The sequence below is a fragment of the Hakea prostrata genome, chromosome 2 (assembly GCF_041222555.1).
Source record: "Hakea prostrata isolate BN-2017 chromosome 2, UWA_Hpros_2, whole genome shotgun sequence".
In the NCBI taxonomy this organism is placed as follows: Eukaryota; Viridiplantae; Streptophyta; class Magnoliopsida; order Proteales; family Proteaceae; genus Hakea; species Hakea prostrata.
Window position 1 is genome coordinate 65,849,676 of NC_142601.1, and position 25,227 is coordinate 65,874,902.

The window sequence follows — 25,227 nt, forward strand, 5'->3', positions numbered from 1 at the left end:
ATGTTTTAAGGATTTTTATTTATTTATTTATTTTTTGAGGGGGGGGGGGAGGAGGAGGTAGTCGGTTTAAGAACCAAAAATTGACAAACAACTTACAGAAGGCATCAGCATAATGAACTGATTGACAGAACCCAATGAAAGCTTTCTAAGGGAGGCATGCTGTGACTGGAAAAGCTGGTCAAAACAGATTGAAGTGATTTTAGCAAAAAGATTTGTTCCAAAGACACCAACTATTCAGAATAAAAGGTTCAAAACTGAAGAGACAGAAATAAAAATATCTAACAAGAAACGTTCAGTCACCTGGAACAATCTGGGTAGAAATACATTGATAGGACGCTCAGTCAGGCCAGGCACATCTAAATCAAGCTCCTGGGGTATATTCTCACAGATCTGAGGTGCATCATGTGACTCAAAGGTTACTAAAAAATATTAAGTTACACACATAAGTTTGTTCCAGTATCTTTACAATTAAGAGCTTCATCAAATTATTAAGTACTACAAGCAGTAAATACATAATGCAAAGCAAACTGTAAAAGGGAATAAAAAAGCAATCAGGATTGGTCTCCAAAAGTTGAAACAAGAAGTACCTTCATCAATTCCACTATGCTTTATAGAACAAATAAATGTCCGATAGGCCTGATTTTGTTGCATTTATAACTACTTGTCACCTATTATAACTACTTCTATGTTGCATTTCCAATCTTGTCACCTATTATAACTACTTCTATGTTGCATTTCCAACTCTAGGCTTCTCAATCTCACTACCCATCAATCCCAAAATCTGCTGTCTCAAAACCCTATAGCTAAGTACAAATAATGCACAGATAAAAAGACCCACAATCCCATGTTTGCATGTTGGAGAAAAGCAATCCAAAATCATCTCATCACATCAAATAAGCTCACAAACATGTACACCAGCATGAAAGGAAAATACCTAACAACCTCAAGACTGTAACAGAAGTCAAAATTTGCAAAAACGAAATGCAGAGTAAAAATAAGAGGAAAACGTGAAACAACATTAATCGAAATGAAATATAAAAACTTACAAATCAATATAAGAATAAAACTAAAATAGAGGAAACTCACTTTTCCGTTTACCAGTCCTTACAACCCTGAACATCTCATCTTCAGCCACAGGTCTTACCTGCAGGGAAAAATAGTTCACCATTACAATGATCTCCAAGAGTTAGAAGTGTACTGATTAAAAAAATCTACCAAGTGAACACAAACTATTAACGTAGCCTCAAGAGGATGACCAGAGAAAGAGGAAAATGAAGTAGAAATTGGAACGGTGACGGCATTAACAGGGAATAACTCTCAAATAGACTACAGTATTCATTCTTCACATTCTTAAGGACTTGGAATCCAGATCTTGTGATACTGATGTTACAAGTAGTGAAAGCGATTCCAACTTACCTGAAGCTTCAGTCGTCTCAGAAGTTCGAGCATTTGACGATTCTGACTCTAGAAAAATCCATTCTCTTCCGCAACTTTGGGGTTTCCATCTCCTTCCTTCAAAACCTCATTCATCCTCTGAAATTCTTCCAAAATCCCTAGGATTGACACAGATGATGAGTGTAACTGTTTCGTCTGCTTTGACACAGATGATGAGTGTAAATGCGTACTAAAGCTCTTTACCCTTCTGCTTCGATCAAAACTGGGAAGCTTTGAACTCGTCTTCTCCTCTGCAACTTCGTATTTTGGAAGTTGGGGCTTTTGATTTTGAAATGAAATGAAACACGAGTTCAACTCGTCTTCTCCTCTGCTTCTTCTTCCTCCTCAACCTGCTGCTTCTCGAGCTTCTCCAAGATGCGAGCTTCGATCGATCGTGTAGCAAAGCAGAATAATCCCCTGCAACTGATTTCGATCGACTCTGACGGTAAACCCTAAACCTCCTCTTGCTTGCTGTTCTTCTTCTCCAGATTTTCAGAGCTCCAAATCGTTCACACGAATGTTAAGATTGGGCCATGGGTTTTGTGTATTTCAAAACATTTTGAAATTCTCAATTGAACCGCCCGGTTTTGGTTTTTGAATTTGTATATACGTATTTTGTATGTTGTGTTTTTAAAACGTATTAACCAAGTGTATGAAATACCAATACTTGAGTTACATAAACCACTCGAACCGCCCAACGAACCGTTTTAATTATCATTGGACCGAACCGTCAGCAACAACAGGGTTTACTCATGAGTTTTGATTATTTTAATCCAGGGATAAAGCGCACCGTCCGATCTAATCGGACGGTGCGCTTAACCGTCAAGCGCATTTAATGCGCTTGACAATAGCAAAAGCCAATTAAATCAGGATGGTGAAAATTTTAACCCCCCCCTTTGGTTTTTTTTCTTTTTTTTTGGGGGGGGGGGGGGGGGGGGGCCCGGGGGGGGGGGGGTTGGGGGGGGGGGGGGGGGGGGGGGGGGGGGGGGGGGGGGGGGGGGGGGGGGGGGGGGGGGGGCGCGGGGCCCCGGGCCCTGCCGTTAAAAAAAAAAAATAGTGGGGGGGGGGGGAGGTAAAAAAAAAAAAAAAAAAAAAAAAAAAAAATTTTTTTCTTTTTTTTTTTTGTATGTGTTTGGTAATATAAAAATAAAAAAATAATTAAAATTTTTTATATTTTAGATTGTAAATCCTTAATTCTCTTGCCTATGATTTGTGTTGCGAATGAAATGTCTGGTTATGGTACTGCATTTGTGATCCAATGGGGCATTCAACATCATTTACCCAGCCCATTCGAGTTGGATATGACAAGGATAGTCAATATGATACTTCGAGGTACATCCCATGGACAAGATAATAGTTGCTAGTGAAATATTTATAATGTCCCCTCGAAGAACTTTTATTCCGTCTTAGTCTCCTGCAATGGTTAACTAGAACTTTTTATGGTTTGTAACATATACTGAGTCAATACTACAACTAATTTTTGCCAGTTCTGATCTTGAATCAATTTGGGAACAAGTGGGATAGCCATCTTAATCAGCTTGAGCATTTTGTATGTTCAGTAGTTTATTTAGTTGACCATTCAAGCTCTTGTGTCAATATTTCTGTTAGCACCCAGATTCAAACTCAAGACACTGTTTTTCTTTAGCTAGTATGACAAGGATTAGAAGTGAGTAGGATTGTTATTTCCATAATACGTTTCATTCCCTACTTAATTTGAGGGATGCATATGAACGGTTTTGTGGATAATATCCCATTAGGTTCCCTAACTATCTCTACTTCCAATTCCAACTCCTTTGTGCATGTGAAATATATAAAACATTGTTAGGTCCATCATAAAATACCCCGTTAGTAATAATAGTAGAAATAGGATTCATGGACGTGGATTAAAAAAAAAAAACTCTTGTTCATTTACTGAGATTTTCGTGGGTCTATTTCTTCTTCTATGTTTCTGATACTAGATTGATCTCTCTTTTCTCAATAGATCAATCAGACATTGACCTCAAAATGTGGGTTTTTGCTTCATTACTTTTTGTGCATCGATATCAAACACCCACTGGTTTTAGTTAATGTCATCTGTTTGTATATGATTCATTGTAAAGGTGGATTTCACTGAAGATGAGAGAAGTAGAGATATTATAGAACCTTGTAGGAGCTGTATGGGTTGTATTCCTAAATGAATAAACATAAACATTATTCTTAGTTGATTTTTTTTCATCCTCTTAAAGTTTGCCTCATTATGCCTGAAGAATATCTGGAACTGAAAGAATGCAAAGAAAAACAACGTTGTCGAATTTGTCACATTGCCAAAAGTCATGCTCAAAATATTGGATTATACACTCTGTTAATGACTAAAATGGTCATTCTATATCTCCCGGTCTGAACCAGCAGTTGCACGATCCGACCAGGTTCGATACTTAGTAGAGTTCGACCAGGCGATTCATGGTAGGACCGGCCAGAGTGATAAACAGCATCCACCTAACAGGATAAGAAACCTCACAAGGGTAGAGTCCTACCGACCAACAACCACAGAGGAGTTCCAGTTAGGTTAAAGAACTCTCCCAAAGAGTTACTCTCCCAAAGAGTTACTCTCCTATAGCAACTCTCATTAGAGTCATATTCCGAATATAACTCCATCACTATACTCTATATAAACACCTCAGGTAAAACACTATGAGGCAGGTATTCATACTTCGTGTGATCAATTACTTGAGTTCTCCATTGAGTAGTTGAGATCTTATTATTGGTACTGACTTGTTCGTCGGAGACGTACCTCGACCCCCCAAGGTCGAGCTCGTATCTTGCAGGTTCGTGACAGGGAAGGACGAGCGAGATTTCGTATCAACAATTGGCGCCGTCTGTGGGAATCTTGATCAAAAAGCCATCGTGCAAATCAGATCAGGAACGCTAAATCAACTCTCCGAATAATAATGAGGTGATCAAATTCCCTTATGAGGTAATATTGTCTTCAAATTTTCTTTAAGGTAATTTAACCATAAAATCGTACATCCCCTCTTCTCTTAAATCAAAATAATCATTATTGATGTCGAGTTTGAGGGTTGGATACTCTTAAATCGAGTAATCGAAATTGTATGGCAACTCGTACACAGATTTATGAGAATCGACCAATATGTTGGGTAACTGCATCGGTTTTGCAAAAGTTACACTACTAACAAGGTTAATTTGCATCATCAAATGTCATTGTCACATTGAATTCTCTATTGGTTATATACAATTACCTAAAGAGATGACAAATTTACAGTGAATTTACCATGGTTACTAATTGATATTGATGATAACCATTCTTTATGTCAGCAAGTCACATATTGACAATAACGTGAATTCATGATAAGGATTCTTTATTTTTGTCTTTTGGCTGAAGCATCTACAATAAGTGATCTGCAGACTTTTGGCTGAAGCAATAACTTCCAATACTAACAAGCCCAAAGACAATGCCCAGCCATCTGATGCATGCTGGCCGTTCTGTCGTGCTGGAGGAGATATTAGAGAAGCCCCAAGCATGTCTCCGCTGGAACGAAGGGGAGAATCGCCTAATCGGTCTATCTCTCCCAATGATGACTCAAGATGGGCAAATCCCTGATTCGTTGAAGTACTGCCAGAGTATCCAAAGCCTCGATCTATCTGGTCTTGCACTTGGGTGGTGATACATCGTCAAACCCAGTTGCTGCCAGGGTGAAGGTGACGAGGGATAGCCGGTTGCTGATCTTAGATCACTTGCAGATCGCAGGGAAAGACTTTCAGAGCTGAGAAAGGATGTTAAAGTATTGTCTTCCTCAAGTTGAAGGAACAACTCGTTTAAGCATCATTCTTGCCTTCTTATGGCAGATTTTAGTCAGATCATGGCCTCGATTCATGGTTAAATTCATAATCGGGAGTGCCTTTGGTTCTTCCCCTCCTCTCGGTTCGCTGCTTCAACTCCTTGGAGAAGACGAGAAGGCTGTTGTTTAGGTCCCAAAAGAGACGATGTTGGTTGTTCAGCCCTTTGGCTCGACTCCAGCCATCTATATCCCTCGGTTCCAAAAACACAGGCGCTCTTAAGTCTTAACTATTTTTCTCTTTGCTGCTGCCAGCGATTCATCTGGGAGCTGCTTCCTCGAAAAAGGGGGGGCTTACACCCTCCACTTGTTTACATCGCCCTAATGGCCTTCTACAGATGTTGAAAGCCAATAAATCTCAACCCTCGTTATTGAAAAGCAACTCATGAGCGAGGTCAGGGAAAGCGGCTGCATCCAAAAAAGAAAATAAATATCCTTGAAGGAGTGCGGTAACGTGTGGATGAAGGCAACCATGACACCGCGGGATCGGCGTGAGAAAGGCTTCAATGGCAACGACTGTGTACACGCTAGCAGCAAAGCTCTGGCCCAGCGTCTCAAGCGACGTGTAAGAGCGATTCAGCTCGTTGGGTGTGCTGTCCAATGTTGCCAGCAGCGAGTGTTCTCTCACGTACGTCACCATCTGAATCTCACCGGCTCATTGTAACTGCATCCTTGCCGCACCGATATCAGTTCTCTCTCATCGAGAACGAGAAAGAAGACGACAAGCCGGCAAGTCACCTGGAGTGTTTTGCAGATAGTGACGCTGAGATTTCTTGCATTGTTTCAAATTTCATGGCGTTGAAAAATTTATGCATCATGCGCTGGTTTCCGTAAAAACCGCCCTCGACGTCTCCATAGTATGCGCTTGAGATACAAGAGGCATTGATATCAGGTTGCTGCCAGAGGTCGTGATATTGTCTGCGGGACGCTGCGGGTGAGGAGGCGCTGAAAATAAAAGCTCCGCCAGATCCAACCTTTTCTAATACGATGGCGCTGCTTCTGGACTCTTCACGCCTGGCTTGGCCGAAGAAGAGTTAAGGTTTGTACGACCTCTTCACTCACTCACAGATCGCAGGGAGTGGGTTCTAAAGAACAAAATCCCAGCGAAGGCTCCAACCAAGCAGCATCGACGTATCTGCAGCGATGTTGAAGTACAAAAATGGCAGTCCTATCAAACTTCACCAAATTGGTATGGGGCTAGTCAGGATGGCCTTGGGTCATATAATTGCCCCGAATGCACCCTAAAAATACTCAAAAAGTATTTCAGGGAAGCAAGAATAACCACCTAGTCATTCCCGATCAAACTCCTCGACCATCTCTAGAAAACGGACAAAAGTTAAAAGAGAAGGTAGGCGAGAAGTCCCTGGCATCTGAGAAAGAAATTCCAAATAAAGATCCTCTGATCAACGAAGATAATGATCGAGGAAGCAGCAACAATCCTCTCAAAAAAACCAAAAAACAAAAGAGTTGAGTCCGGACTGAGCAAGCGGGAAGAGCGTTTGAGCAAACAAATCAAAGAGTTAGACGAGAAGGTAAACAAGTTAAAGGATCCAAAGAAAGATGAGCTATATGCTTTTCTAAAAGAGGATCCTTTCATCCAAGCTATCTCTGAGGCGGAAATACCAAAAAGCTTCAAATGCCCAACTTTTATACTGTTCGACGGATCACAATGTCCAAAACATCATATCACTCACTACAGGTCGACCATGTCAATCTATAAGCATAATAAGGCAGCCATGTGCCAAAGTTTAGCAGCCTTTTTAACCGGTTCCGCATTGGACTGGTTCTTGGCGTTGCCAAGCGGTTTGATTATGAGTTTCGATCAGCTAGGGCGAGTGTTTGTGCTGCGCTTCCAGGGAGGAGTCGGATTGAAGAAAAGAGAAGACACTTTGTTTGCTATAAAACAAGGTAGAACGGAATCTATCCAAAGTTTCCTTCAAAGATTCAATAATCTTACCATGCAAATTGAAAGCATGGACGAGAAAATTGCCTTTCATGCGTTATACCAAGGAATTACTCATGAAGGATTGCTAGAGCGACTACTTCAAGATATACCAAAAACATATGCGGAACTGAATGAAAGATGTCATAAACAAGCAGAAATTTCGAAAACCATAGAATCTCGAAAGAGAGAACCAAGGGCCGAAAGGAGCAGTCAAGAAAGGGCACCACCGACCAGGATGTTAGGGATAAGCTCGACCAAGAAAGCTCGAGCAGAATCCCCAAAAAAGCAAGAGATCAGTAATTTCCCACCACTGAATACAAGAATATCCGAAATCTTGATGCAAATAAAAAATCAAGGACATCTTAAGTGGCCGGATAAAATCCGAGCACCGCCAGGAAAACGTGATAAACAAAAGTATTGTGAATATCACAAGGATCACGGTCATTGGACGGACGATTGCAAAAATCTAAAGATGGAGATAGAAAACTTAATCTCTCGAGGACACTTAAAGAAGTATATCCAACCTAAGCAAGAAGGCCGACCACAGGACAACCCTCCCCCAAAGAGAGAAAGGTCGGACCACAGGGAAGAAAGAAGAAGTCCGACCAAACTCCGACCTGAGGCGGATGAAAAACAAAGAAAAAGATCTCCAGTATATACTGTATTTGGTGGTCCGACAGAAGAATCAAATCGACAAGCAAAAAGAAAAGTACGATATATTGGGAATACTGAAACCCATAAAAATATATCTACTGAGCCAATAATTTTCTCTTCCAAGGATCTACAGGACGTCACAATCCCTCATGATGATGCCTTGGTAGTCAAAATTCTCCTGGAAGGAACTGAGATCCATAGAGTCCTAGTGGATGCTGGATCATCAGCAGACATATTATCTTTGGACGCATTCAAAAAGATGAAGCTGAAGGAAAATATGCTCCTCCCATGCGAAACCCAGCTTTATGGTTTCACGGGATCATCTACCCGAGCAGAAGGAAGGATCCGATTAGAGCTACGGATTGGAGAGCACCCACGAGATAGGATCGTACAGACCAATTTTATGGTCGTACGAGATTTATCGGCATACAATGCAATCATAGAACGACCAACCCTCTGCGCACTCAAAGCAGTGGTCTCCTCGCTACACATGAAGATGAAATTCCCGACCACAGAGGGAATTGGAGAATGTATAGCCGACTAGAAAAGTAGCCGGCAAAGTTAGAACGACTACATGCGGAAAAAGAAAAGGACAAACTCGACCATGACTATTGAAGTCAAGGACGATCGTGATGAAGAAACCTTGCAAAGAGCTGAACCAGTGGAAAAGCTAGAAAGAATCCACTTCTATCCCGACCAGAAGGAGCAAGGTACCATGATCGGTTCCGAGCAAGAAGCAGATTTCAAAACAAAGCTCACTGAATTTCTAAAGAAAAATTCTGATGTTTTCGCCTGGTCGGCTGAAGACATGCCAGGGATCGACAGGGAGGTAGCTGAGCATAAACTCTGTATTGATCCACAGGCAATTCCGATTGTTCAGAAAGGAAGAAATTTCGCCATTGAAAAACATGAAGCCATTCGAACTGAAGTGCAAAAGCTAAGACAGTCTGGCTTCATAAAACGCACAGACCACCCGCAATGGTTAGCTAATGTGGTAATGGTCAAAAAAGCAAACGGGAAGTGGCGGATGTGTACTGATTACACAGATCTCAACAAAGCCTGCCCAAAGGACCACTATTCACTTCCAAGAATCGATCTTTTCATAGATGCAACAGCAGGACATGAAATGCTCAGTTTTATGGATGCATATTCAGGATACAATCAGATCCTTATGCACCCTGAGGATGAAAAGCATACAACATTCATGGCTGATAGGGACAGCTATTACTATAAAGTAATGCCTTTCGGTCTAAAAAATGCGGGAGCAACATACCAAAGAGCGGTAAATAAAATCTTCAAACATCAAATTGGTCGAAATATGGAGGTATATGTGGATGACATGCTGGTGAAAAGCATCTCAAAAGAAGATCACCTAACTGACCTGGCAGAAGTATTCAAAGTACTCCAAAAATACAAGATGAAGCTCAATCCTGAAAAGTGCGTTTTCGGGGTATCTTCGGGAAAATTCCTCGGGTTCATGGTATCCCAAAGAGGAATCGAAACCAATCTTGAGAAAATCAAGGCAATTTTGGATATAAAAGCACCCAGAACCATCAGAGAAGTCCAATGCCTAACTGGTCGGGTGGCAACACTGAATAGATTTATTTCTAGATCAGGGGAGAAATGCATGCCATTCTTCAAAATTTTAAAGCAGGTAGCAGGTCAGAAAGGAAACATCTGGAATGATGAATGTCAGGGAGCATTTGAAGACCTAAAAGACAAACTATCCCGACCACCATTGCTCGTTATGCCGACCAGCAAGAAGGAGCTACAACTATATTTAGCCGCTTCGTCGGTGGCGGTTAGTGCAGTTCTCGTGCAAGAAGAGGGTAACATATAACAACCTATCTGCTATGTCAGTCATGTCCTGAATGATGCCGAGACTCGCTACCCAGAAGTGGACAAACAAGCCCTGGCACTGGTTATAGCGGCCAGAAAACTCCGTCCATATTTCCAATCTCATCCCATTACAGTGATGACTAATTTACCACTCAAAAAGATCCTTCACCGACCAGACCTGGCCGGAAGGATGGTGACATGGGCAATGGAATTGAGCGAACATCAAATAGAATTCAAACCCCGACCAAGCATCAAAGCTCAATCCCTGGCAAACTTCATTGTTGAAAAACAAGAAACAAGTCAAGAGGAGGACGAGCAAGGGGTAGAATCGATCAAAAGATGGACTCTGTTCGTGGACGGATCAAGCAACTCGCAAGGAAGTGGAGCAGGCCTATTAATGAAAAGTCCTGGGGGATTTGAAATAAAATATGCCCTTTGCTTCAAGTTTAAAGCATCCAACAATGAGGCTGAATATGAAGCCATGTTAGCAGGACTCGGGATGGCCAAAGCTCTAAGCATTCAACATCTAGAAATCAAAAGTGATTCACAGCTGATTGTAAATCAGGTGAAGGGAGTTTATGGAGCCAAAGAAAGAACGATGGAGAAATACCTGAACCTGGTCAACAATTACAAACAGTACTTTAAAGAGCTAGAAATAACTCAAGTACCAAGGGTTGAAAACGACCAGGCTGATTCTTTATCTCGCTTGGCTACGGAAGGAATGGATGTCCAAGCACCAGTGATCTACCTTGAAGAGCTTGATAGCCCTAGCATAAACAAGGTCGACCACATGCAAATTTCAACCGAGCTGGGGTGGATGGAGCCGATCATACATTATCTTGACAACGATCAACTCCCAGAAGACCAAAAAATTGCTCGGGCAATAAGGCAAAGAGCAGCCAGGTTCACGATCAGGGACGGACTATTATACAAAAGATCCTTCACCTGACCACTTCTAAGATGCTTGGGACCATTAGAAGCTACAAATGTTTTAAGAGAAGTTCACGAAGGGACCTGGGGATCTCACGTAGGATCCCGAACACTCTCTAATACAATTATACGCCAAGGATTCTATTGGCCGACCTTAGAAGAAGATGCCAAAGACTTCGTTAAGAAGTGTGACAAGTGTCAGGCACACGCAAAGATCTCCCATACCCCTGCAGTTCCTTTAACATCAACTCTATCCCCAATACCTTTTTCAAGGTGGGGAATAGACCTGGTAAGGAAGTTACCTAAAGCATCGGGAGGAAGAGAATACTTAATAGTGGCAGTAGACTACTTTACAAAGTGGGTAGAAGCTGAACCCCTTGCAACTATCAGTACCGAGCAAATGAAGCGTTTTGTCAAACATAACATATCGTACAGATATGGAGTTCCAAAAATATTAGTAACCGACCATGGAAAGCAATTCGAGAATGCAGCATTCTCAACATTCTGCAAAGAACAAGGGATCGATCATAGATTTTCTTCAGTAGCTTACCCCCAAAGTAACGGCCAGGTCGAGGTTACTAATAGAACCATGCTCGACGGGTTCAAGAAGAGGCTCGACCAGTTCAAAGGGAGATGGGTAGATGAACTACCTAGTGTACTGTGGTCGTACCGAACAACTCCCAGGACGACCACCGGAGAATCCCCATTCCGACTAGCATATGGAGCGAGAGGCTAGAGTCCCGAGAGAAATCCAAATTGGATCACTTCGAGAAATAGAATTTCGAAGAAGAGGCAAACATCGAAGGAATGCGAACCAATCTGGATCTGATTGACGAAGTAAGGGACAAAGCCCAATTCCGACTTGAAGAATATCAACAAAGGATAGCGACATATTATAATGCCAAGATTCGAAATGAACAATACTTGCCGGTGAACTGGTGCTTCGCCGAGCAGTGCTTCAGATCCAACCAATCAAGGGAAGTTATCCCCAAATTGGGAAGGACCATACATATTTATACGACAAGTCGCCCCCGGAGCATATCATTTACAAGATCCGGAGACGAACGCATGTAATCCCCGATCATGGAATTCAAACAATCTGGGAAATACTATCAATAAGAATAGCATCTCGAGAAAGTTGTGAACATGACAAATTTTGGGCGTTTTATTCCAGTTTTGCTATTTATTTCAGTGTGTAGACAACATGGGAGATTCATAATCCCAAGAAGTCAGATTAGTTTTTATATATAAATAAAGACATTCATACAAATTACTACTCAACTTCAACAAGATGCTCGAAAAAGACCTGAAAATCTCAGCGAGAGAAAAAGACACGAAAATCTCGAGCAGAGAAAAGACACGAAAATCTCGGAGCGGGGAAAAAGACACGAAAATCTCGGGCGAGAAAAAAGACCAGAAAATCTCGAGCGGGGAAAAAGACACGAAAATCTCGGGCGAGAAAAAAGACCGAAAATCTCGAGAGCGGGAGAAAAGACACGAAAATCTCGGGCGGGAAAAAGACACGAAAATCTCGAATGAGAAAAAGACACGAAAATCTCAAGCGAGAGAAAAGACCTGAAAATTTCAGGCAGAAAATAAAAAAAAACCTAGGCAAAAAAGACCTGAGATTCCTAGGAAGGCCCTACGAATCTTAAGGCATAAAAGACCTAAGATATTACTTAGGCAGAAAAAGACCTACACTCAATAGGCAATAAAGACCTAACATTCCTTAGGTACGAATACTTCAAAAGACATACCAAGTTATCATGCCCGGGAGGTAGGGGTTATGGACGAACAGTTGTTGACGAACACCTATTTAGTCCATGACCGAACAAACCTTACTATACCGAACAGCATGGCTTGGAATGATACAAGTGCATGACAAGAACGAGCACATATATACCGAACAAGGGTATTCCCATGACCAAGTAAACTTTACAAAGGAGGAAAATATGCCAAGAATGGTATCATACCGAACAAGTATACTTGGTACAAAAAGAGGAAAATACCATTGACAATTGTTCAATTTACATAGGCAAAATAACCTATGATAAATTATCCATTACAACTACTATCAACGAGAAAAGAAAAAGAAAAAAGAGATGCGAGAAGACTTACTCGTTTGAAGCTTTCTGAAGAAAAGAAGAAGAAACGAAAGTTATAAACTCTTCCACAGGGGGACAAACAGACTTCGTTTTTTCAAACAATTGCAAGAGGAAGACTTCGTTTTTCAAAAAACTTGCAAGAGGGAAAATTTGCAAAACACAGAGGAAGAAATGAAGAAGCAGACGACAATCACCTTTATATATTGGAAAAAGATTCCAATCCAAAGGCCTTCTGAATCCCTTAAAAGAATGATGAGGATTAAACCATCCAAATATCCCCATCCAACGAGCGACAAGAGCATCACGTGGACGGTAGGAGATCAACAGTCTCTTCATCATCCTGCGAGCATTTAATACGATGCGACAGCAATGACACGTGTCAAAACACGCACACTTTTTGAAGAACGTGCTTCGGCTTCCGCACAAAAATGATGGTTACTCATGAGTGGGACGTTACAGATTTCGATAAAGAGTGTGTTGATCGGTTCGACCATGCATCCTTTAAATTGAAAAAATACTCCCTTGAACCGAGCACAAAGTTCTCGACCACAAGGGACTGGGGGGGCTTATGTTAATGACTAAAATGGTCATTCTATATCTCCCGGTCTGAACCAGCAGTTGCACGATTCGACCAGGTTCAATACTTAGTAGAGTTCGACCAGGCGATTCATGGTAGGACCGGCCAGAGTGATAAACAGCATCCACCTAACAGGATAAGAAACCTCACAAGGGTAGAGTCCTACCGACCAACAACCATAGAGGAGTTCCAGTTAGGTTAAAGAACTCTCCCAAAGAGTTACTCTCCTATGGCAACTCTCATTAGAGTCATATTCCGAATATAACTCCATCACTATACTCTATATAAACACCTCAGGTAAAACACTATGAGGCAGGTATTCATACTTCGTGTGATCAATTACTTGAGTTCTCCATTGAGTAGTTGAGATCTTATTATTGGTACTGACTTGTTCGTCGGAGACGTACCTCGACCCCCCAAGGTCGAGCTCGTATCTTGCAGGTTCGTGACAGGGAAGGACGAGCGAGATTCCGTATCAACACACTCCATTGCCCATACCTACAACCCCTTGGGAAGATGTGAGCTTGGACCTTGTTGTTTGCTTACCAAGGACACAAAGAGATAAAGATTCTATCATGGTGGTTGTTGATCCATTCTCTAAAATTGCACATTTTAAACCATGCAACAAGACCATAGATGTTACTCATCTTGCATATCTTTACTTCAAAGAGATTGTTAAACTTCATGGTGTTCCAAAGACAATCACTTCAGATCGTGATTCAAAATTTATAAGTCACTTTTGGCGGACGCTTTGGAAGAAGTTTGGTACAACACTTCAATTTAGCTCTGCTCATCATCCTCAAACCGATAGACAAACTAAAGTTGTTAATAGAAGTTTGGGAAAACTTTTTAGGAACTTGATTTGAAGTAATTTACATTAGTGGGATCTTACTTTGACTCAAACTAAAGTTGCTTACAACCGGTCTTCAAGTCAAACAACAGGTAAAAGTCCCTTTGAGATTGTGTATGGAAGGAATCCTATTAGTCCTTTGGACTTAGCACCACTTCTGGGTTCTGGCCAGTCAACATTTCAGTGAAGATGCTGAAGAGCATGCCAACTATCTTAAGAAGCTTCATGAACAACTTCGGGACTGAATTACCAAGCATAATGAGAAGTACCAAAAAAGAGCAAAAAAGCATCAGGAGCCTGCTACTTCCAAAAAGGGAGACTTGGTGTGGATTCATCTTAGAAAAGAATGATTTCCTCGTGTTTGGCATGGAAAACTCAAGCCTAGAACTGATGGGCTATCCAAGATATTGAAAAGAATCGGAGAAAACACCTACAAAATAGAACTTCCAAATGACTTTGTTGTTTCGTCAACAATCAATGTTGCCGACATTTCTTCCTACCATGAAGATGAAGATGAAGGAAACTCAAGGACAACTTTACATGCAGCAGAAGTGTTTGATGCCAAATTTAAGGCCCAAAAAAGTAGCCCACGAGGACCACAAGCCTAAAGAAAACATTTAGAAACAATAAGTGGGTTGCACAGTCGCCAGTTTTGTGTCAACTTTGGACTCAAACCTATATGACTCTAGAAGAACTAGCATGAGAATTTATATGGATAGAAATCTCTGAAGTTTATTTTCTAATGCAACAAACGGAGAGTCATTTTGGTTTCCTAGATGAAGTTATGACCGTTTTTGTGGAAGTGGTCTAGTCTAACCGTCTATAGGAATTCTAGCTCTACTACATTTTTAAGGCCACTTCTCTTTGTCCAACCCCATTGGGACTAGCCTACCATGGAGGACATACAACCAACTACCTCTTTATACTTTCTATGTCTTGTAATTGTCATTTTATAGCTTCAAGAAGTCATTATTTGTTGTGGAGGTTAGCTTGTCAAACTAGGTATCATTTTCAAGGGTTTTTGGGAATTGCTTCTTACGCATGGGGTGATGGTCCAATGTACTTCTATATAAGCTCTCTATTATGAACGAATTTGACTAGTATTAGAATGGATTTTGAGTTTGCCCTTTGGCTTTAGAAGGAGTTCTTCTAGTCCTTTGGGTGGCGAGTGTCTTATCTTGAGTGTTCACTTGTTTTACCTCCTACTTTTCTAAACTTTCCAGCATCAATGTTGGATTCATTTAGAAGAGAGAGAGAGGGAGAGAAAAAGAGAGATATTTAAGAGAGAGTATGTGAGATGTTTAGAGAGAGAAGGTACACCAAATTTACATGATTCGGTTGAATGCAACCTACATCCACGCAAGAGTTTAAGATGATTCTACCATGTGAACGAGTTATTTATATGCTCTTTTCTAGAGAATCAAAGTCCTTGTTTATCAGTTATGTAGGACTCTAATAGTTGTTATATTGTGGAGTCCCTATGTTACGAGTTTTGTAGAGTTTGGGTTCACACGATGATAAGAGTTTGAGATTACATAGAATATCAACAAGGTTCTGCAAGAATGTAATCTACTTCAAACTCTACTGTAGATAAGGTGGAGTCCTTGTGAGTGTCATTTGTGGATAAGATAGAGTCCTTCTTGTGTTCTTTAGTAGGAATTTGATTCACTGTGGTCTTCTGAGAAGAAACCCTAACCGCGTAAGCCTAAGGAGAGGTGGTGGCTAGGGTTTTGGGGGAATTTGCTAGAAATGAGCTTGAGGGGATTACTTTTGTGTCAAAACTTAAGAGTCATGTTGCCAATGACACCACCTAATTTTTATTCTTCCTCTAATTAAAATAATCTAAATTACAAAAGTAACTAGGCAATTCAATACTAAAGCACAAAAAGATTGGTCAATTGACCACCTTCAAATTCATAACTTCCACCAACCAATGCATAGCTTAAATGCCCCAACCAATCACCCCAAGAGAGAAACATATCCGATTTTAAGAAACTCTTAAAGGAGTACGTCAAAAGAATATGCATTGCCAACATTTAGTTACCTCCTATCTCCTAATTTCTAGGTGTCATCCCATGCATTTTACAAAAGAAAGTCATTCCCAAACTTAACATCAACATATAAATCATCTCACTGCTCACTCCTTTTCTCCTAATGTACCCTACTAAGATACAAGCCATCTCCATTTCTTGTTGTGCGTAAGCTTTTGCTAGAGTTCTTTCTTTCTCTTCACTAAGTTTCTTCCTAGCAATAACATTCAATGCCAGAAAACAAGGCAACAATTCCATATGGAACGATCGAAACCAAAGAACCCTTAGCACCACCTTCCTTGAAGGAACACCATTGCAATCAACATCAATTACAGGAAGACCAATAGAATAATGCAAAGACGAGACTTAAGATGTTTTCTTGACTGTTCAATAAAGTGGCCTGTCAGAGAAAAGTTGGACCTGATAGTCTCACTTATCAAGTTCTTAAGTCTTGTTCTCTCATCATTTAAATGGTAATGAGTTCCTATAATTGGTGGTGATAGTAGTGGTTTTTCTTCAAGAGGGGGTGGTGCTCACACTAAGGGCTTTGTGGTTTCAATCATTCCATAAGGAACCATTGCCTTGTTTTCTGCTACTAGATGTTATAGATAGGAAGAAACTTTGGCAAAAGATCTCACACAATGAGAAAGGGAAATGGCTTGTATCTTAGCAGGGTGCATTAGGAGGAGCGAAATGGTCTGTATATTGAGGGTAAGTTAGGAAATTATTTCATTTTGTATAATACATCAGGATGAGACACGAAAATTAGGAAGACAAAAGGTAAATAAATGTGAGTAACACCTTTTTTTGACGTTCTCTTTTAAGGGTTTCTTAAAACTAGAAGTCTTTCTCTCTCTTGAGGTGATTGGAGAAGGCGTGAAAGCTATGGATTGGTTTGGGTCATTGGTCGATGGAAGTTATGAATCTAATGGCAGTCAAATGACCAATTTTGTGCCTTCGTTTAGGAGTGCCTGGTTATTTCTAAAGTGTTTTTTTATTTTAATTTAGAGGGAAAAAACAAAAAAATAAAAAATAAAAAATAGGTGGTTTCATTTGCTGCATGACTCTAAATTCTGACATAAAAACACGCAAAAGCAACATCCTAGCACATGGGGAGGCTGGAACCTCAAGCCGATGTTTACGGGCATGCTTTCATTTTTCTGTCACCCTTGGAGGCCCAAATTGCAATCTTTTCTATTTATTTCGTTTGTTTGATCTCGTTCTCCAAGCCTTCTCTATTGTTGAGCACGTTGGTGAGGAAATTGGTTCTTTGCCCTAATTTCGTCTCTTAGACATTTTGGAAGCAACAGACTATGCTTATTTGGATTCACATCGTCTGTAATTCCTTTCCCTGCAATTCCCTGTAATTCTCTCATGGGATTGTGCCATGTGGGATTTAAGTAATCCAATGGTTATCCAATTTAAATTAAATTTGTATTTTATTTAAACTCACCCATAAATTTGAATTTTATTTAAACTCTAGTTTGTTGGGTAATCTTTGGATTACTTAAATGCCACATGGCACAATCCTATGAGAGAATCACAGGGAATTGCAGGGAAAGGAATTACAGACGATGTGAATCCGGCTTGATCCACTATGTTTAAATGCACTTGGTTCCTTTTAGTTAAATTCTCTCTTTTATCAATTGTAGATGGTAGATTACATGAATTTTCTAAATAGTTCACACAGCTAGGAGCAAGTAACCAAGAAAAAGGCTAAATGGATTTAGGAATGTACACCCATACTCAGATTAAGGATAAACTGTAGAAGATATTGTCAATCTAAGAGTCAGAAAGGGGGCATACAACAAGAAGAATAAGAATCAAGGTTATATATTAAACAGAAGAACGATTCCTACCTCCAAGAACGATGGTTGGACTTCAATTAGTTGAACAAATGCTGCACAAACCTAAAAATGCAAACATTAAAGTGCTAAAGTATATACAATGAAATGCCATTAGAAATAAATACCAACCTGAACAAGATTGAGTAGACAATGAACACATTAAGCACCATCTATATTCACCCAAAAAAATAGGAAGAAAGAAAGAATAAGATAATATATCCAATATAACCAGAGAAAGTACACTCAATCCACATGGATTATCTACCCCCCTCCCCAACAAAAAAAAAGTAGAAGAAAATGACCAAGAGATGGAAACTAGGGAATTTAGGATTTTAAGTTTTGATCCCAACACACAAAAAAAGAAAACAAAAGAAACAAAAAACAAAAGAATTCAGCTTGATAAGGCATTGATCCAACACTCCTCACAATCAACCTCTATGATGTAGTAGGCTAATGATAGCAGTAGCAGAATTGTAATTTAATGGACTGCAAACTAAAGAGAAGAAAAATAGGATAAGAATAAGAAAGGGAACTTCAGGAAGAGAAAGATAAATACAGACTAATGGGAGTATATGAACAATAAATGAGTCATTGAAATTATCAAATATGTGGGGTGAAAGGGAAAACAATCACGATGTAAAAGGTGGGAGTAGGGATAGAATTGGAAAATAATATAAAGAAAGTAAACTAGAAGAGGGACAAAAAATGGAAAAAGGATCTAATGGGAAATAGACATGGAAGATGCAAGAAAGGAAATTCGGAGAAGACAATCAAGACATACCATCAAATAACACAATAAAACAATAAGATAAAGGGGGATTCTACTTGGAAATGAAACTCAGCGAGGTGATTCAATTTGAGGACTTATACTTCAGCTGAAAAACTGTGACTTCAAAATAGAGGACGAACTCCCTCCCTCTCTTGTTTCCCCTCTGATTCTCACTTTCTCTTCTCCTCATGCACCTTCTCTCCTCTCCTCTCCTCTCCTCGCCCCAGGTTCTCTTCCTTTGTTCTGTTTCTATGTTGGATTCCCTTTTTCCTTTTTGGGCCATGGAAATCATGGGATGAGGTGGGCACGTGATAGTCCAGGGTGATCTCTTTTTTTTTTTTTTTTGGTGTGTGGGTGTGGGGGGGGGGGGGGTTTGTGTGGAAGAGAGGGGAAGGGTGAAGTGGCAACAGCAGGATAATTCTTTTTTTAAACAAAGGGAATGTGGGGGTTGATGCTGGTGTTTTTCGGTCAGAACCACAGAGAAAAGAAATAAAGAAAGGAAACAGAACAAAAAGGGGTATGAGGGATATGAGACAGGAAAATTGTAGGAAGAAGAGGAAATGCTAGGGAAGAAAGACTGAAGGGGTGAAGAATTCCAAACAGAGATTTACCTAGATTAGGGATCTGATGCCACTAAGTAAGAGACAGAAAAGGTGAAGGAGGAACAACATAGATGGAGTAAAAAGAAGGAAACTCGATAAGAAACAAAGCTGCAGTGGTAGAAAGAAGAAATTCCAAAAGAGGGAACGGGACAAGAGTGAACAGGCACAAAGCCTTCAGACTATTTAAACCACAACTCTGTTTCTTTTATTCTATGCGCAACACCTTGGTTACAAACTTACAAGCATATAGATTCAGAAGAAACAGAACAACCATACCATTGACTCCTAACAATTCAGAACTTACTAAAGATGTTCAAATTCCTCCACATCCTAAAAATCTCCTTTCACATTTATCCTAACAAAATCGCAAATATCTACAAGCCTAAATTCCATATTTGGACTCAGTTCTCAATCTAGGTTCCAAAATGAATTTGGGTTTGTCCAAGGTTGTGGTGCATCAGTACCACTAATATAGGAGAGGAAGTGATCAGTTGTGGCAAAGATTAACAGGTAAAAGTAAAAGGACAAGAAAGAGAATGAGGAGAGGGACAAACTCACAAGGGAAGAAAGAGGGAGGCAATTTTGAGAAACTAAGTCAACTACCTTTCAATTACAAAAATCCCAAACTGAGTCGTAATTATACAGTTACATGCCCTAGAATAAAAAGAAGCACAACACGGAATGGAAACCTACTCAATACTGGAACCATCTAAAGGAAGAAATAAACTGAATTATAAAGTAAGGATCTGTTTGATAACTCACCAAGTGTTTCTGCTTGGAAACAATTTTGAGCGTTTCTGGAAGTAGAAACACTTTCCTAGGAGTTTGATAAAACTTGCTTCTGGTTTATTAGAAAATATGAAATGTAAGAAAATATATGAAATTTGCCATTGTTATGTTTAGAGCGCCAAATTCCATAGATAACCCTTCTCAAATTGTCTCACTTTAACCCAACCAACACCAATTTTTCTTTTGTTGTTGCATCGAAGTGTTCTCAAAGCAAAAAAATTCATAATTTCAATTTATGTTGCAAAAATCATGCGAAAATAAACAGTTTTCGGCCACTTTTTTTGCTTCTCAAAGCAAGAAACACCAGAAACTGTTTTTTGGTGGGTAACAAATAGGTCCTAAATAATCCCATGCAAAATAAGCTACATATCTACTAAGCTTCCTAAAGTAAAATAAGCTAAATGTTGCACGTTAATTCCAGATAACTTCTATAAATCTAACATCAACTACATCCTTCAATTATATTTATAACCTTTTTTTTCTTAAAAATATATTTTCCTAAAACAGAATTTTCAAAGGGGGGGGGGGGGAATGTGATAATATGTCAAGTTAATATATGTTAAACACCATTGTCCAATCTAAGCCATGATGTTCGAATATTTTTTTAATGTCAAAATTTTCAGATTTTTCAAAAATAATTTCTGAATGCAAAAATTGAAAATGCATAGGAAGAATATTCTATTTTAGTGTAAACGAAGAAGATTAACATAACTGTAGGAAATATAATTTCAGCTGACTATGATTTGTAAAATCACGTTAATTCATTGATGGGAATTAATCAATTAATAATAAGTAAATAAGTAAATAAAAATACTTCAAGGGGAATCTAGAAAATAAGTAGATTTGCTGCTTGTAGCCATATTTGAAGGTACACATTATCTTCTTCTTCTTCTTGCAATAGTATATCAACTAGAACTGCATAATGGTTGGCCAAAGCAAAGGGGCATTGCATGTCTGCATGTGAACCTGCTTTGACTAATAACAGGAAATGTGAGTGTAATTAATGTAAGAAAATCATTGAGGGGGAGGTGGGAACACCAAACCCAAATGGCATCTTGCTGGTGATGACAGAAACTTCACAAGCTCCCTTAATGTCCCAAATTATAAAGAAGGCTATGGCAACACATATAAGGGACAGGGAATAACTTAAGCGGAAAAGAGGTAAGACAGAGATAAGTTTGGTGATGGATGCCTAGAGCTAAGTTAGGAAAGGGATTATGGCTGCCAGAAGGGAAATGGATTCAAATCTAAGGAGACCAAGTTGAAGAACAAAGAGACCTTTAAGATGGACCAGGAGATATTGATACAAATGTTCCAACGAATTGGTTCATCCAAACCATGGTTTGAGATCTCGATCTCGACAAGGATCTCGGTCCCTCAAAAAACTGAGATCTCACGAGATCTCAGCTGAGATTTGGTAAAAAAAATCCCACCTCAACTCAAACTAACATGGGCCCATCTCTGTGGGTATTAGAACTCAGTTTGGGCTGGAATCTGGTATTTCACCTATTTTAGGCCTTCTAAACTTAGTAGTGGCCTTAGATTTGTGAGAAACAAGTGTATAAATGAGTTCCAACTCAACCCTAACTTTGAAACTGATACACTGGAGTAGTGAACATAAAGACTTATACAACATGAAATACACTACCATTACTTGAGATAAATGGAAACAAAGGTTTAAAGTCAAATAATGCACCAAACATGTTTACTTATTCATAATTTCACATTACAACATCAGTATGCTTATAAGTTGCACTACAAGATTACAAGAGTAAAATCAATGAGGCAAGTTTGAGGGAAAAAAACTCACCTTGCTTTAAGATTTGATTCAAGATCAATAGATCTTTGTTGTACATGAGCTAAACACCTTGTTGATGCAACCTAGGTAGAGATCCAACCAAGTTTCCAGTGAAAAATCCGATGGGATCACCAAAACTAGCCAAGGGGAAGTTGTGTTGACCTAGGTCGAGATCAAGATATCTCAACTCCTCTCGATTGAGTTGAGGCATTTTTAAAAGTGTTGCTCAGCTAAAATCTCGACTCGACCAAGATATCTGCTGAGATTTTGAACTATTTTGGTTTCACCTTGTATCTAGCCTCAAGGTCACAACAAAGCAAGATCTCGATTGAGATCTCACAAGACCTCGAACTATGATCTAAATAGGCTAGAGAAGAAGTAGAGCAACAGCCACAGCTACATCAAAGGATAAGGTTGAGATAAAAAGAGCTAGAGTCTCTATTCTGGAGGATTTAGAGTTTGGGGTGGCCCACCCCCAACCATTGACCCAGATATCAAGGTCTTCAATCAAATACTACCCTCACTCCAAGACAGGACTGGGAACACAAGAAACTAATACAGATGTAGACAAGTATAAAGGAGAAAATGGAGATTACTTTCTCCAAGTGAACTTTCAAACACAGCATCCTAGGCAATGCCTCTATATGCCCATAGAGCATACTACCAGAATGGTAAGATGAGGCGAGCAAGCCGACCAGCAATGCTGACAAAAATATGAGATGCATAACTTTTGGTTGTCCCACCTCAAGCCAAAGTACTTGGAGCACACTCAAGAGCTAAACTTGATGTGGAGCACTAACAACTACTTACTGACAATCTTATTATCAGAAAGAGAGAGAAAGAGAGAGAAAAGGAACATTTGAAATTGAAACTAATTTCTGTTTTCTTAGCACAGGAGATTTAAGAGAATAATATTAAATCACTCAAAGAAACATAGATAACATCAAGTTGCTTCACATTCAAAACAGATGCTAGAATAACAACAGCAACAACTTGCAGAAGATGATAACAAAGAAAAAAAAATAGTACCTAGAATTTGGAGCAGCGGTAACTGAGATATGTCGATCTTCACCTTCTGAAGAATGAGTTACTGAGATAGCAGTATATGATGCTGGCTCTGAAGGGCTGCTGATTTGAGAAGTCCCCTGACGTGAGTGTGCTGAATCTTGTTCACCGCCTGTGTTGTTGCGATGACGATAACGCCAATAAAGAAGAGGCAACGTTGCAACGCATCCGGCTGCATAACCCACAATCCACTCAAATAATGGGGCTTGTGGTTTCTCATCTCTTGATAAAGATAAAACAACAATGGATGCAACAATCTGGCTCACGGTGACTACTAGCTCAAAGGAAATCCACAAACCAGAATTCAACGGGCTCCTATGGCGACGGCCATACCCATCACCTCTTCTAATGGAAGAGGAGTTTCTAGAGTTCAACCCATTTGAGGAAGACTGAGAAGCAGGGGCATTTGTACCACTTGAAGATCTACCTTCATGGTGCGGCAAGTCAAGTGAAGGCAATGGATCACTGTGGGATGACCCAGATGAAGATGCATGACCACCCCTTCCAATGTCTATGACATGTTCTCTGTCACCTTGGCTATCTAGACGCTCCATTAACAACAGGAATCGGTCAGTATGGCCTTCACAGTTTGTTTCCAGTGAGGAGATGGCCATCTAAGTCCACAAGCAAAATTGGAGTTAAGCAAAGCATATAATGTTACTTATACACTTCTGTCTTTCAGGAGCTCTGCCGCACTGCTCTTCTCAAACTTCAAACTTGGTATATAAGCTCACAAGTTCACAATCACAAACAGAACAACCCTGCATTTAGCCCAAAAATCTGCAGAAAGCCAACACTTTTACTTGTTAAATACAAGCTCAACAGATAACATTTCCCCCCCCCCTTAAAGAACATAACTATTGTGCAAAGAGGTACACAGTGTCACGGACTCAAGAAGCTTGGAAACAAAAAAACCATTGAAAGAAATAGAAAATAGAGGCATTGCTTTCACAGAAAAACTTAAAAGACACATTGGATGCCACAACAGATGGTACCATCATAATCAGGCCATAATTCAAGGTAACTTGGAAAACAACGGTTTCAATGATGGTACCACAGCATCTCACTGCAAATCTTCTTAACTGATAACAATGGCTTTATATTTTTTTTAAAAATATAGATATAGTAAACATGAATTCACTTAGCTCAAAGAATTTAAAAATAAATAAATAAATTTCTAGCTCCACTAATAAAACTAGTCTGAACCAAGAATCTGTGTCAAATTTAAAATCAGTACAAGGATATTTTGAGAAGATCAAATGATCCCATTCAGGTGAAAAAGAAAAGCAACATCTGATCTTAATGTTTTTATTATCCAACCACTTCGCCATTGCAGTAGCCACTTAGTCAGTCTCGCTTAGTCAGTCTCGGAGTTGCATATACCAACCAAGAGAAAACAAATTACTGCTCTGAAAGTGGTCGAGAACAACAAAAGAAGGCCTATTGAATATAGATGATTCATTAAGCAAGAATAGAAAATAGAATCCCACATTATTAAACAATTAAGAGAACTGCACTATACATGTTAAGAAGATGAAACATGAGAAGCCATAATCCAATAAGGTGAAACATCAATTGATCGAGAATACATCAAATTCAACAAAATCTCGAACTCCACAACATGAATATAGAAGAGTAACAAGGCAAATTCTCCACGCACGGTCAACCTCCTACAGAACTGACCAGAAAATCAAACGAAATGAGAACCAAAACTAATACAAGCTCGCGAACGAAACTCATAATCCAGCTCTAGCTCTATCTTCTAGACAACAGATCAAACAGAAACCATCAAAAGCGGGAGTTTTGACTGACCCAACGAGCTTGAAGAGTTAACCGATCAAACACTGAAGACAACGAACCGATTCGAACACCAAATACACGAAGATGCATGTTTTAACATAGCCCAATTGATGAAATTAACGCGAAAGAAAGAAAGAAAGAAAGAAAGAAAGAAAAACCCTAGAGGCAGATAACGGTTTTGAATCCATTTGTACAGGAAAAAATAAAAAACCAATTCCAAATTAAGAACAGAAAATTAAAAGAATAGATTACAATGAGTAGCTGTGACTAACCAGACGCGATTGAAGAGGTAGTTGAGAGGAGAGCAGAGACAGTCTCTCAGGTTAGCTAATATATCAGTAGAAAAGAACAATCATTGTC

At 39.6% G+C, this 25,227-nt stretch overlaps 1 protein-coding gene across 7 annotated transcripts in view; it reads right to left on the minus strand.

The window, feature by feature from the left end:
- LOC149025746 (uncharacterized) overlaps nt 1-25,227 on the minus strand; it is a 32,926-nt gene that overhangs the window by 6,817 nt on the left and 882 nt on the right. For 3 of the 7 annotated variants that reach the window (XR_016171775.1, XR_016171776.1, XM_089145952.1), the window contains exon 2: nt 23,032-23,847. Coding sequence is in view for 2 of the 7 variants with exons in the window: in XM_089145952.1 (XP_089002078.1) it covers nt 23,032-23,681 (650 nt within the window). In the remaining 5 variants the exon portion in view is untranslated. Of the gene's footprint in view, nt 1-96; nt 175-300; nt 391-1,086; nt 1,145-1,256; nt 1,390-1,416; nt 1,968-17,888; nt 18,108-23,031; nt 23,848-25,227 lie in introns of those variants that run through there. The other 4 variants (XR_016171778.1, XR_016171777.1, XR_016171779.1 and 1 more) reach the window with 4 other exon arrangements.